The 14,179-nt window shown below is 40.6% G+C and overlaps 1 protein-coding gene across 4 annotated transcripts in view; it reads left to right on the forward strand.

Moving 5' to 3' along the window:
* The window catches only part of taok3a (TAO kinase 3a), a 78,612-nt gene that overhangs the window by 27,429 nt on the left and 37,004 nt on the right, over window positions 1–14,179 (forward strand). For all 4 annotated transcript variants that reach the window (XM_037777056.1, XM_037777052.1, XM_037777055.1 and 1 more), the window contains exons 2-5: window positions 691–812; window positions 8,511–8,750; window positions 12,729–12,800; window positions 13,642–13,743. In XM_037777056.1, the coding sequence (XP_037632984.1) occupies window positions 8,619–8,750; window positions 12,729–12,800; window positions 13,642–13,743 (306 nt within the window). In that variant the 5' untranslated portion in view covers window positions 691–812; window positions 8,511–8,618. The remainder of the gene's footprint in view (window positions 1–690; window positions 813–8,510; window positions 8,751–12,728; window positions 12,801–13,641; window positions 13,744–14,179) is intronic.

The raw sequence follows: 14,179 nt of genomic DNA on the forward strand, positions 1-14,179 counted from the left end.
ATCAACCAAATATAAAAAATACATTTGCCGAGGTGCGTGTATAAAGGAGCAAATTTATAATTTTCATCTCAAGAGATACCACTTCTATGCTGGGAATTTCAGACTTTGATGCTGTCGAAGTTTTTCACACTGATCGACTGCGCACAAATCCCTTCTCCTCCAGTTTACCTCGAATGACTTTGTAAACGTCATTATTTTTGTGGACTTTATTTAGCATATTCTGTATGTTTTCTGCAGAAGTCCAGGTCAGTCCTCTCCCACTTATGTCAACCTGTCGTTTACCTGTGTCCATCTCATCAAATGCCCGCACAGGCAGCCTGCGTTTTGGTTCGCTTGGAAACGGTCCGAGACCACCTCTTACAAGCGTTCACGGTTATTTCGGTTTGCACCAGAATACGATTACTGCGTTCACAACTGCCCAAACAAACCGCACCAGAGTTCCATCAAAGCGGACTAAATGTTGGCTTGTGAAAGCACCCTAAGAATTGATTTGTGTATAAAATGTCAGAAAATTGTAAATAATGCATAATTGATTATCAAAATACTTGCTGATTATTGTTCTTTTATCCACTTATCATATAAGTTCAAGTCACATTATGACAGCCACAGTTTTCTAATGTATTTAACTTAAATGTACTCTTTATACAACTATCTAATGCCTCTTTTGTTTTTTCCTCTCTCTTACCTCAGGTGCAGTATTAATCCAGTCATGAGGAAAGTCGGCAAGAAGTCAACTCTGGACTTAAACTAAAGAGAAGGAAAGAGAGGGAGACAGAGGCTGGTCTGAAACACCCTTCATACATTTCCTACAGGTAGGTTATACACATCTCTCTCTGTCTGGTCTGTTATTTTTCTATATCAGGCCACCTCATCATGCAATGTCACATCTGTTCCTTCCTTCCTGTTCTGTTCCTCACATTATGTTTTTTTTTAACCAGTGTCTTTAATCTTATTGCAACTTCCAGCATGCAAATAAATTACCTAAGCAAACTGTCTGACATGCTATACAGGTGATTTATCTCGTAAGCAGATTGTTGCAAGCATCCAACAGACTAACTCACGCTTGTCTCATTGAGTTCAGCAATTCATCCGGTTTCACTCTTTGTACGGTAAAGGCATTTGTGTGTATGTGTGTGTCAAAATCCCCTTCCTCTTCATGCCAGCACAGGCATCAGCCGACTGTAAACTGGGTCTTGTTCGCCTCGTAATGAAAGCTCGCTGCCCTGCCGGCTCTCTGATGTACATAACAGCTAACCAACCCTCTGTCACACTGTATTAAAGCTGAGTCTGGAAGGAGGCAAAGTTTCTTTGGCCTATACTGTACCATCTCAAGTTGCCTGTGTGTGTGGGTGCATGCATGCACATGTGAATTCCTGTGTGTGGGGATTGCTGCAACATAACTATTTGAGGTTGCTTGTTGGCAGCATGCGGAAAAACACATTGTTGGATACTTTAAACGGAAAGCCTGCTAGCCCGGACCAGTTGTACGTGTTTGATTGTTCATGTTAGACTCTACATTTGCAATTTGTAGCTGCAAACTCTTAATTTCTTTAAGCCAGGTAAAGACAGTCATCGTGTTTGTTCAATGACTAGAAATTAAATATTATATGAAGTTGAATGTGGGGGACAATGGTAGCCTTGGAATGCAGATTTTTTTTTTGAAAACCACTTTTCTGTTTTTGCTTTATTTAGTTTTGAAATGTTTTGCTTAAATATTTCATAGAAAGTTGTCTTGCTCATGCATCTTTAAGCTGTAGTGATTGAAGGAAGCCGGAGGTTTGTCTGTGGTTTGGAGTCTTTTGTGAATTGGGTAATAATGTAAATCCTTCTGTCAACTTGTCCTCATCGCACACTGAGCCAACACCAATCATTGGATTCAGCAGGAAGTCAGGCGAGCGTGTGTACATTCTGTGCTGTGGGCAAGTCTTGCTGCTGACTCACACCCTGAGTGGGAAAAGAGCCTGTGGGGATCAGGTGTGGTAGAGGGGAGCAATTTGGGTTTGAAGCTAGTATGACATGGTTGGTACCAATGGATTCCTTAAGTTTTTTTAGTTTCATATGATGCAAGTATCTTCACTCTAGCTGTAAAACTGAACCTGTTACTACCTAAAAATTGCAAGTTGCGTTAATGCATTAAAGAAATTAGTGGCGTTTAAAGGAATCTGCATTATCCTGTTAACTATGACTGCCTTAGTATGCATACATGGATACCTATTCCCTATCCATGCATCCACACAATGTGCATTGACTCGCGGGAGGAACAGCCACTTCAGATTTTCCATTGATAAGAAACAACCGTATCACATTTGGTCCTTTAAATTGGCTTGTCATCACCATGCGACCCGGCATTGTGCATTTAAATAGGCTTCTATATTATTCATAACGAGGTTGACCCATTTAATGTCATGCAGGAGGCATGCACACACACGCAGGTACACGTCACACACACGCATGCAGTACTCCCCAGGGACCGTGCACTCTGTTGAGATGTAAAGCTCTTGCTATCTTCTGGCAGTCTTTAGGTTTTTATTAGACAGGATTATTGAAGTACAGTGATTTTTATTTTTTTCTGTGTGTGTATGATCCAGGCTTTCTTGCTCACTCATACATACATGTGCACCTTCACACACAAACACACACAACTCCAAAGCTGCTCTCTATAATGTCATGATGAGACGAGAACTGAATCATTACGTAATTCTTCTTCTTTCTCTCTTACACCCATACTGCCCTCACACTATGTCTCAACGCACAATTTAGCGGATTTACCAGTTCTTTTTTTTTCCGTTTCTGATTAGAGCTGGTGATTTTAATCCCAGTAAGAATTCCCACAGTCTGCCTAATTCCTGTTCCTGCCTAAAGCCAGTAGGGGGGCCAGTAAGCCGCTAAACCCCCCCTGGCTATACACACGCACACTTATGAACTGACACACACATATGGACACTCGTGTGCTCTCACTGGTGTAATGGAGCAAATATATTTTTTCGTGCAGATACAAATTCAGAAGAATGCTCTTCACTTGCACTCTCACAAGAGTTTAGATACCGGCAAACCCAGGAGACTGATAAGAAAATCACATTTTCTTCCTTGTCAAAGCTTTTCTTTTTAATACAAAATGATCAAAGAGTGCGAAAGTGTTATAGAAGAAGCCAGACTGAAGGAACTCATGTAGGATAAGATAGGAGGGAGAATTAGATGAATCCACACAGAGGAAACTTGGTGTGTCTGTAAAGTTGTTTTCTATCAAACTCAATCTTACACATCTCAATCAGTGAAGGGATGTCTTCATGCATTCATATTGTCCACATATACAATAATGTCATTTGATATTATCCTCTTTTCTGTCTTGTATGTGTCAGACCTGTTAATTCCTGTGATCTTGCATTTGCAGGAATTAATGCAAATTCAACCATCCCTGCATTATTTGCAAGAATCTCGGTCTAAATCCTCTCAGTATTTTACTGCACCTTAAATTAATTTAAAAGAAAAGCATAGGATTGTTTTTCAATGCTAAAATTGTACAGGAATCACAACCGTTGATTATTTTAACAAGTTGTGTCCAAGAATTGACTTGGACAAATGTTTTTGCAGGACTTAGAAGTCGTGGTTGACATGGATTCAGTTCAAAAATGTTGTGGACAGTTTCACTTTTGTTCTCCAAAACTAAATGTTTTTCAGCTCACTATCAGACTGTGGCTCTGTCTGAAGCGATGTCTGTCTTCTGTCTACATTTTAGAGATGCAATGATGAATCGATTAATCAATTATTTGTCAACCATTGAATTAATCGCCAACTATTTTGATAATTGATTAATCTGTTAGAGTAATTTTTTTTTTTAAAAGTCAAAATTCTCAGATTTTCTAGTTTCTTTACTCCTCTATTACAACGAACTGAATATCTTTGAGTTGTAGATGAAACAAGACATTTGAGGACGTCATCTTGGGCTTTGGGAAACACTGATCAACATTTTTCACCATTTTCTGACATTTATAGACCAAACAACTGATCGATTAATCAAGAAAATAATCGTCAGATTAATCGACAATGAAAATAATCAAACAAAATCCATACTGGTGACTGACTTTACATTTCTGCAACATTTTTTATGGTGTATATTTAATATTCTTGCATATAATTGGCCAAGTGTAGACAATGGGATGGCCCATTTAAATATGTCTGTGGCAGCACATATATAGAGCCATATCCACCAGCCTGATGGACTTAGTCCTGCAACAACATGTTGGTACATCAATTAGTCATAACCGTACCAACAGGGGCCCTGGGGGTGGGAGGGTGTACAGGATTTGTTTATTTGTTTGTTTGTGTGTTTCTTGTGTATGCATGTTGAACGTTGGCCCACAGCATGTGTTCATGTTCAGATACAACTATCGGAAAAATCGAATAATAGATCATGTGTCCATTTAGATTGCATTTCTTTGTATTGCCCTTCACAAAATGCTGAATTCAGATGTGTGTGTGTGTGTGTGTGTGTGTGTGTGTGTGTGTGTGTGTGTGTGTGCGTGTGTGTGTGCGTGTGATCCAGGCCAGATTATCATAAACCGTATAATCTCTTTTACATATAATTTAGTTTTTATGATATATAGTTTATTGTGTATAGCAAATCTTTTAGCACCATTACCCACCCCCACAGTAACCCACACACATGTCATCTCATTTACTCACTCAAACAGCAGTGCGTGCATGCAAGGCACACTAATGCACACCTACACATAAGTACAGTGTCATGCAGTCGTGTGTAGTAGTGCACATGTAGTAAAGAATTCACACTCACACAGTCACACACAGCAAGCGTTAAATCTGTCTAAGCCATTTGCCTAATCAGCTCTCTCTCAGCACAATACCATTCATAGATCCCCAGTAACCACACACACACACACACTCACGCACACTCACACACACACACACACAGCGAACGGTCCAAACACCAAGCTTTGCCGGACTAGTGACAGCTTTACCAAGCCCCCCGTGTTACAACCTGTTGTTGCCACGTTGCATCACTTCACACATCTTAGAAGAGGAAGAGGAGGAGGAGGAGGAAGAGTGAAAAAGAGGGTGAGAGGGAGGTGTGCAGAGCCTCCAGAGTAATCACATGACATCAGTGTTCATTTGCTCCATTTTTATCTGTCTTTTACTCATCTGCTGACTCCTTCCATCATTGTGGTTTAGATCTGTTTTCAAAGCTCCTTCACATGGGGTAAAAACTTACTCTCAGTATCTATCTGTGTGTCTGTCGAAACCATCTTTCTACATTTTTATTATTTTTCTCTATTATTTTCTAACCTTTTCCCTCTTGTCTCATTTTGTATTAGCACAAGATGTGTGTGCGTGGGAGAGGGTTGAGATGGGGGTTGTGTCAGACTTTATTTCAGTACAGGTAGCTATCTGGAGAGATGAGAGACAGACAGCGCTGATGCAACCGGGAGACACACAGACACATACACAGATTCACTAAACACACGCGGTCACACACAAGTTCAAATTGTAGGTAAACAGATAGAGAACACACAGTGAAATACACACACAAGCACACAAAATACTCAAAGACGTAGGCATAAATATCCACACACATACAAATAGAGACACCCCATGGTGTTCTTGCAAGGCCAATAATAATTGGATAGGTACTATGTAAACAAACAAACTTTCAGTGCTAAAAAAAAGTCCATTGATCAGATACCAGTGTATGTAAGTGTATGATTCAACTTTTTCCCATGATCAAGTGTTGAAAAAGTTAACAAATCGCAATAAATCGTAATACATATCAAGTCGGCACCCAAGTATCGAGGCAGTATTGAATCGGGAGATAGGTGTATCATCCCAGCCCTAATGAATCGTATATACACATACCTGCAACCTACAGGTTGTATGCATACTGTTACATTGATATGCTGTACTCTACAGTTCATTTATCATTCGTCACACCTCTATCACAGGCGTGGAGGTCTCAGCTGAAGGCGTAATGCTTCTCAAAAACGCCTAGGTGACCAGGAGATGCCTTAAGGCAATAAGCATGTAAGCCTGTATATGTGATCTTTCACATTATGTAAGCGGGTAAACTGAAACCATGCCTGTTGTTTATATGGCAACCGGGTTGGTGGTTTCTAAGCATGTTCTTAGAGAGAAATCAAAGCCATGAAATTGACTTTAGTCAAGCTACAGTACAGCCGACTTCCATTCCCTATGCTGAGATGTTATGTTATAGCATCTTTGTAGTTGGAAGCAGGTTGACATGATGCCTCAGGAGACCTTAAGGTTACAAGACCCAGCATGTGTGTTCTTGTTGACGTTTACTTGGCCAACACACTGCTCTCACATGCTGTAGGGATAGCTGATATGAAAAGAAATAAATCCCTGATTATATAGTCACAACCTTGATGCTCATCACCCCCTCACTGCCATCACAAAGATTTTGGAATCAGTATTTTCCAAAGCTATAAGTTAAATGATCACCCATGTCTTCCCCTCAACTTCACAGGGTAACAAATAACCAGCATGTCTTGATGTAGGCCTTCAACACATATGATGTTTGTCAATTTAAAAGATAATTTTGCAAGTTTGTCGTAGCATCACTTATTTTTGTGTGAAACCGCTCAGTGATCTACATCTCTCATCTCGCATTTTTTCCAAAATAAGGTCCCATGGTGGTCCACCGGAAGGGGAGAGACTTTGCCTCTGATAAGACCACACTTGGCTATTGTCCACACCGCGTACTTTACAACTCCTTGGTAAAGTTTATTTAAAACAAAACAAAACACTGGGAACATGTAATTGGTTGGATTTTACCAAACATAATGCGATGTGCAGATATCAAAATATAACCATCACATTTAGATTGGGGGAGCAATTTTTTACTCGGGCCATAATTCATGTTTCTCAGTAGTTCAGCCTTAGAATCCCATACCTAAAATAATCCCCCCAAAGCTTTGAGGCTGCCATCGTTATACATCTGGTGCCATGGAACAGAGGGCACAGGACTTTGCCTTTTAAGACTGATATTTTTGGAGTGGGTGTGATGGCTTAGATCCCTTTAAGAGCAGAGGATTAGGATGATGCTGATGCTTAGTGTCTTGGCCTGTGTGCCTGTGTGTCTTGCTGCCTCTGCCTGTATGTCAGCTCGCTCTGTGTGGGGCTGGCCTTTGGAGCCAGATTTGCTTGCTGCATCTGGCCAATGTGCACAGAGATTTCATGGTAGATGGAAAAAGAGAGAGAAAGGGAGATATAGCGTGCGACTCTGTGCATGTGTATGTGATGCATGTGCAGCGAAGCTAACTGGAGCAGGGTGTCCAGGATGCGTACACGCTTGACGGCCTGGCTGCAGCCTTGTGATACAAAACATTTAGCATTAGTGTGTGTGTCTGCACGCACACGGGCAACTGTTACACCGTGTGCATGTGTGGAAAATGATGCATCAGTGACTCAGCTTCAGCTGTCAAGGGTGTTGTGTGTGTGTGTGCGCACATATTTACGTGAGCAAGCGTGACTGTGACTTGGATGAGCAGCAGGACTAGACAGCTAGCCGTCATCATATGACTGCCTTTTTTCTTGTCTTATCAGCTGTCCATGAGACGCACAAATGTAAACACACAAATAGAAAGGCACACATACACATGAATGTGGATATTCTTCGAAGGGGCTGTGAAGTAACATTAGATCAAACAGTGTCTGGATGTTCCCAGGTATCATCTTGTGTACTTAACATTAACTACATATAGAGTGCTCCAGGGATGACGTATTTTTGTATGCCAACTAGAAAGTTAGCATCACCCTGTGTTCCCTTGACAAAAAGCCAATGGGATTTTTACATTGGGTTTTTTGATTATTGCAGAAAATAAGCTATGTGGCAAACAAACGTTTATGATGCTTACATGTTAATTTCCACAAATGAACACCACTTTTACAATTTTTGAAGTGTAAATGCAATCACCAGAAGTAAAAAGTTAACGTTAGGCTATAAACGAACTACACCACGGTCGCTTGAGCACGAGTATACACAACAAAGCCGTAAAGGCGGACGTGATGTCGTTTAGTAGTCTTGTGTAGCCACTTGTTAGCAACCACCTTTTTTAAGACACATAAAAGCTTCAAAATTCACGAGAGGGATATTAAATGATGTATTTTATATAGTAGAACTAAACATTAAAATCTCTTCAGCTTGTGTTAACCACAGACCTTTTTTCAGCCATCTAACTAAAAACCCATTGACTTCCAGACGAGGGAAACGGAAGTGCTAAAATGCTAACTCATTTTCGGGTTTTAGGACTCATTCCTGTAGCACTCTATTAACAATTAATATAACACTGATTATATAAATAGTAATTCACTCTGCACGCTGTTTATAAGTTTTAATACTAACTTACTCGGGTCAGGTAAAAATTCTCTTCCACACAGGACGTGATATGTTTTCTGGCAACAGCTTAGTGTTAAAGTGAAGAGAATCTGCTTAGCCTGAAGGAAACAAATGTCACAATCTTGTCCTTTCTGTTTCCCAGGTCTAGCTGGCCAATGCCGGGCCCGTCGTGGACATCTGGTGGCGGCAGCAGCAGCACTAGTGTGTATGTGAGCGTCGTCCCCGGCGCCTAGCTCATGTCCAACCCATAATGCCGTCATCCACACGGAAAGGAGTACCGAAGGACCCCGAGCTGGCTGACCTCTTCTTCAAAGATGACCCCGAAGATGTCTTCTGTGACCTGCACGAGATCGGACATGGCAGCTTTGGGGCCGTCTACTTTGTAAGTACCAATTCAGGTTTTGTGTACTTTCACAAGCCATGAAGGTTCTTGAGAGAGTTTTGAACCCGGATTAAAGGACTTCATCTAGACTGGAATTTAACCGCTCCATAAAGGATATTGTATTTATTTTTCTGTATCGACCATATCTTTTTGTTTTGAGTCTCACTCAGTCATATTCAACACCATTAGACGGCATTGCAAGTCTGTTCAGACAGTTTTGTCTCAAAGTTTATCAATTGAATATGACCGGACCTTGAAGGCATTGAAATGTTTTGAAAGTTATGTGCTTGTGGGAGTAAAATAACAAAGATGTAGAGGTGGAATTCTGTCAATTTAGCTTGAAGTACATAGTTAAAGGGATAGTTTGGGTGTTTTGAAGTGGGGTGGTCAGTACCCCCCCAGCTAAGAGAAACAGAGAGGAGTTACCACACAGAACCAAAGCAATGTACTGCTGTGGACAGGACCGGCAGCAAAATATTAGTATTTTAGCCACATAAAAGAAAGTTTAAGGTGTACGCTATATTTAGAATATTTTCACTGTTTTACCTTGCCATCAGACAGCCCTTTCCAACAGGGAACTGAAGCCGTTGTATCCATCTATGCTCTCTTCAAAGCCACCAGACTCCATTGGAAAAAAACTGTAATTTTACTTCGCAGAACACAAGGGTTGCTGGTCTACCGTTGTCTTGATTGGTTAGTTTGTTTGTGTTATAGTGTGACTTTGGTGAATCCAAATTAACCAAAGCCACACAATAGCACAAACTAATTAAAATCACAGTTTTTTTTTAATGGAGTCTGGTGGCTTTGGCAAGAACATAGATGTCGGCATCAGTTCCCCATCATAAACATAGACTGTATAGCTGTCTCACAGCAAGGTAAACCGGCGAAAATATTCTAAATATAGCGTACATTTAAACTGCTATTTATTTGTTTAGGCGGGCCTTTCTTTTAGGTGGCTAAAATAAATGTTTCTACCGGCCACGTCCACAGCGGTACATTGCTTTGGCTCTGTGCGGTAACTCCTGTCTGTTTCTCCAAGCTGGGGGCGTGCTGACCGTCATCTACTGTAGGTAATACACTGACTGTAGATAAGTAACTCCTACAACCCTACTTCAAAACACCCGAACTATCCCTTTTAAGAAAGACAGCATGTGAATGAAGTGCTGGACCATTTAAGATACTTAATACCACCATTAAGCAAGGCACTCGTAGCCCTTTACTATGTGGCGATTATTAATACACGAGTATCGCTTTGATTTATTTATGAGCAACTCACCCCTTATCGATTCATTGATACGTACACATGTTGTAAGTGTAGCCTGCTACATTACAGCTCTTTGAATGCAATTAAGTAGAGACTGATTCCCTCTCAGCACTTTCTCTATAGCCTTTCTTATTAATCTCATCATCACTAATTACTCATCAAGCCTTTGATTCTAAAGCTGCTTGGAGGAGGAGGGGTTGAAAGCATACCGCATCTCTCTCTTCTCCTCTCCTCTCCTCCTCTCCTCTCCTCTCCTCTCCTCTCCTTTCTTCGTCAGCTCCTCTCCTCTCCTCTCCTCCAGATGCAGGGCTGGGGGCGATAAGCCTCCTCCCTCCCTCCTAAGACAGCTGTTTTCTTGGTATAGAAAAACAGAAGCTGTCGATAGTGGGGCAGGATTTTCTTCGCTGGCAGGGCTTTACCATCCTCTTCTATCCCATGTCATTTACACACACATATACACACACACACACACACACACACACACACAGCCCCAATACATCACCAGTAACCCTGGTGCCCATGTCCGTCTGGCTAACAGGCCTGTGTGTCTAAATCCGGCCCTGATGTGCTCACTGACACACTTATGCTGTCTGCATTACAACTGGTACACTGCTAGCTTTAGCTGTTAGCCAGAGCAGCTGTAGTGAAAGTAGTCTAAAAAATACACATTTTCTTCAATGTTTAGATTCTAAAACGACTGATCTGCTAACATATTCAGGAGGATACATGTAGCAAATATCACATTATGATGACAAAACAATAACAATAAGCTGTGCTTTACAATACTGCTATCTAGTTGTATTGTCTAACATTTAAGAAGTAAATGTCTGCAGAACTAGTATTGTAAAAGATAGCTGCAGCAGGTTAAGTGCATGATAGAAGAGGAAAGGTAATATACAGTGGCACAGTGTTTCCTTTTGTAAATGCGTGCATATTCTCTTGGTTATTACTGTATGCATGCATAGTCAAAGAAATATATGTAATTGTACGTACATCCATATTGTATGCATGTTAAGATTAAGGAGGAACTCCATTATAGAAGAGAACAAGGGGAATTCCCCCTGCTGGGTATGCAGGCCCAGTACGCACACACAACACTAAAGTGTATGTTGAATGAATTAGCCTCTTGTAATTATTGATGCACTCCCTCTCTTCTTGCAATGACAATTAGCCTGACTGTATTTCAATATTTCAGGGTTACATGATTTTTTTTCTCTCTTCTCTATAGCAATCTATCTATACATTACACCAGAGGGAACAGCTATTATGCATGAACTGACAGGCAATCATAGGGATCAAATGAATCTGAAAAAAAAAAAAAATGAAATGGGAATACTCTGTTGCCTGCTGTTACTGTAATTCCATTTGAATCTCAACATAAAATTCCCATTCATTTGTAAGTGGGATGAAGCAGAGATAAGGGCTTAGGCTGAGCTGCAGCGTAGCTGTTCCTAAGGCCAAATGCCTTTGAGGTTAACACCACGGGTTTAGCATGGGCATGTGGATGTGCTCAAACTCAAACACTAACAGGAGCTACAGAACAACCTCATATCACTTACCTGCAGGCTTGCCCTAATCACGTTGTTGAGTGCTTTGATCAGGCGGAAATGTGTTTAAATTCAAATGAGAGAATCTGTTGCTGCCGTATCGCTCTGTTGTAGATGTATTGCTTTGTGCAGGCATTATGATGTTTTGCATGCACTGAATTTATCCGGCTCACATCTGGATCACCCTTAAGACTCTAAGACATTACATGAGTTGGTAACACGTTACTTCAACTCGCTATTTAGTATTCATAAGTATAGAAACATTTAATAAATGCTATGTTCACACTACGAGCAAGACAGCAACAGGCTACAAGTTCCATTTTCAATGGAAGCCGGTGACATGAAGCTACAAACTGATGCCAGACACTAGTCACTGCGTGATGGGCGTTACGTGCTACAAATAAAGTTGAACTGATTTCAACTTTTTTCAGTGCTCCAATGACGCTGTGAAGCGTCAGCCAATCAAATGTTTTTGCTTCACCCTGTTCCGTTTCATCTAGAAAAAATACCGTTAGCCAGTTCCCAGTGCCATTTAATGACATAACTACATCAACGAGCATTTGAGCAACACTTCAACGGCGACAATGTCGCTGGTCATGCTTGGCCGTTTTGTCTCATTTGTAGCTCGTACTGTGAACATATCTTTTTAACACACTATGATGTAGTTGTAAACCGATTTAAGTGTTTATTAATGTATTTGTGGGCACCCATAAGTGGAGGCTGGTGTATAAACCGATAATGAATGGTAATATTCTCAAATGTTTATATAGTGCTTATAAATGCTAAATAGGAAGGTTAAAGTAAAGTGTTACGGAGTTACTGTCCAATGAAAATGCATTCCTTTTCAATTTGGATAATATTTTCCCTGCTGTTAGTACATAATACAATACTACATGTGATGATTTTGTAAGAATGTGTGAAACTAGGTATAAAGATTTAACATTTCTTAGCAATATGAATCGTTCTAAAGTCATGTCACATGTGACAATTAAATAACCAGTGTGTTCCATCAATGTGTGTCAGTTACTAATTTATTTATGCCATACTCTTTTTATAAAGTGTTATGGACACTGTGATGTCTTGTGAGAGGATTGCTGTATGTGTGTTTGTGAGAGTTGTCTGCAAGATTTTAGACTTCAAATTTAATCTCTCTGCTTTCTTCTCCAGGCACGTAACTCTTACTCCAACGAGGTGGTGGCCATCAAAAAGATGTCCTATAATGGCAAGCAGACTACCGAAGTAAGAAAGACTATCACACACACAGGAGAAAATAGACATGTCAAACTTTGCCTTCAAAACCACACTGCCACTGTAAAGGCATCTCCACAATTTGGTGGTTGAAACATATCTCAAGGTCAAGTGGACATGTGTTCAGCCCACAGTCAGATAACGGCACAAATCCAGTAACAGCGAGAGAAATAGCTCAAAATGCAAAAAGTCATTCTCTAATGATATTCACCCAAAGCTTGACACTAGCTTGTGAGACTGTGAGATTTCTCATTTGTGATGGCTAGCAACCCTAAAGGAACAAAAAAGAATGTGAAAATAATTAAAAATAATTACTCACCACCAGATGCAAAGTTTGGAACAAAACATGTGCCTCCCTCAAGCAAACCACTGAAAGTTTAGGCACAGGCGTATTTCAGAAGGCGTCCTATGTGATCACAGCTTACGCTTCAGCTGAACTCGAGGCCACATCTCTGTGGTTTCGTAAACTTTCTTCTTTTTATAAACCTTTGAGTGATGGTTTTATGTTAGGCCTCTTGCATGACATTGTGAGAATGTTCCTAACTAGCTGAGGCTTTCGGTTGCTATAATAACTCTTCTGGTAAGCAGAGAGCTAGCTTTCAATTTTTGCATTTTATTACTCTGTTTATCATTTATCATGGTGTAGCGCTATTGAAAAACTTTTCTCTCTGTCTATATACACAATGGTAACAGATGTATAAAGTCCATAATACCTGTTCAAGTGGTTACAACACTGAGGCCAGCTGCGCCACTGCAATCACAGCAATGCCCACTTACTGCGATTGTACCTGTAGTGTGTAACCATCTGTGTGTCTGATTTTGTTCTTGGCAGAAGTGGCAGGACATCATTAAGGAGGTCAAGTTTTTGGGACAGCTGCGACACCCAAACACAATTGAGTACAAAGGCTGCTACTTGAAAGACAACACTGCCTGGGTTAGTGGATCCGTCTCCCTTCGTCCTAGTTCCCCTCTTTGGTTCAGTCTTGCAACATTGTTTGTTTATCTTTTTCTTCCCGTCCTCTACTGACTATGTTTTCTCACTGCCTGCTACTGTTTATCTGCATATGTTGTAATCAGTACCACCTCTGTTGCAGACATCACAACGTGATCAGTTTGCAGTAGAGAACTATCTCACAAGTATTCATAAACGTGATCTGAAGCTTTGTATTTAGGATATTTAAAAGGGACGTATCACGAAAAACTCACTTTTTCAGTGCTTGTGCACATACATTTTGGTATCTGGAGTGTCTACCAACCCACAAACTGTGAAATAAGACAACCCAGTCAGGTTTTTTGTGAGCTGTCTAGATCAGAAAACATGTGATTCAACAAGCCATTCAGATTTTGGCTCCCCTTTCCATGTCACATGC

This window comes from Sebastes umbrosus, chromosome 8 (genome assembly GCF_015220745.1).
Source record: "Sebastes umbrosus isolate fSebUmb1 chromosome 8, fSebUmb1.pri, whole genome shotgun sequence".
Taxonomy (NCBI): domain Eukaryota; kingdom Metazoa; phylum Chordata; class Actinopteri; order Perciformes; family Sebastidae; genus Sebastes; species Sebastes umbrosus.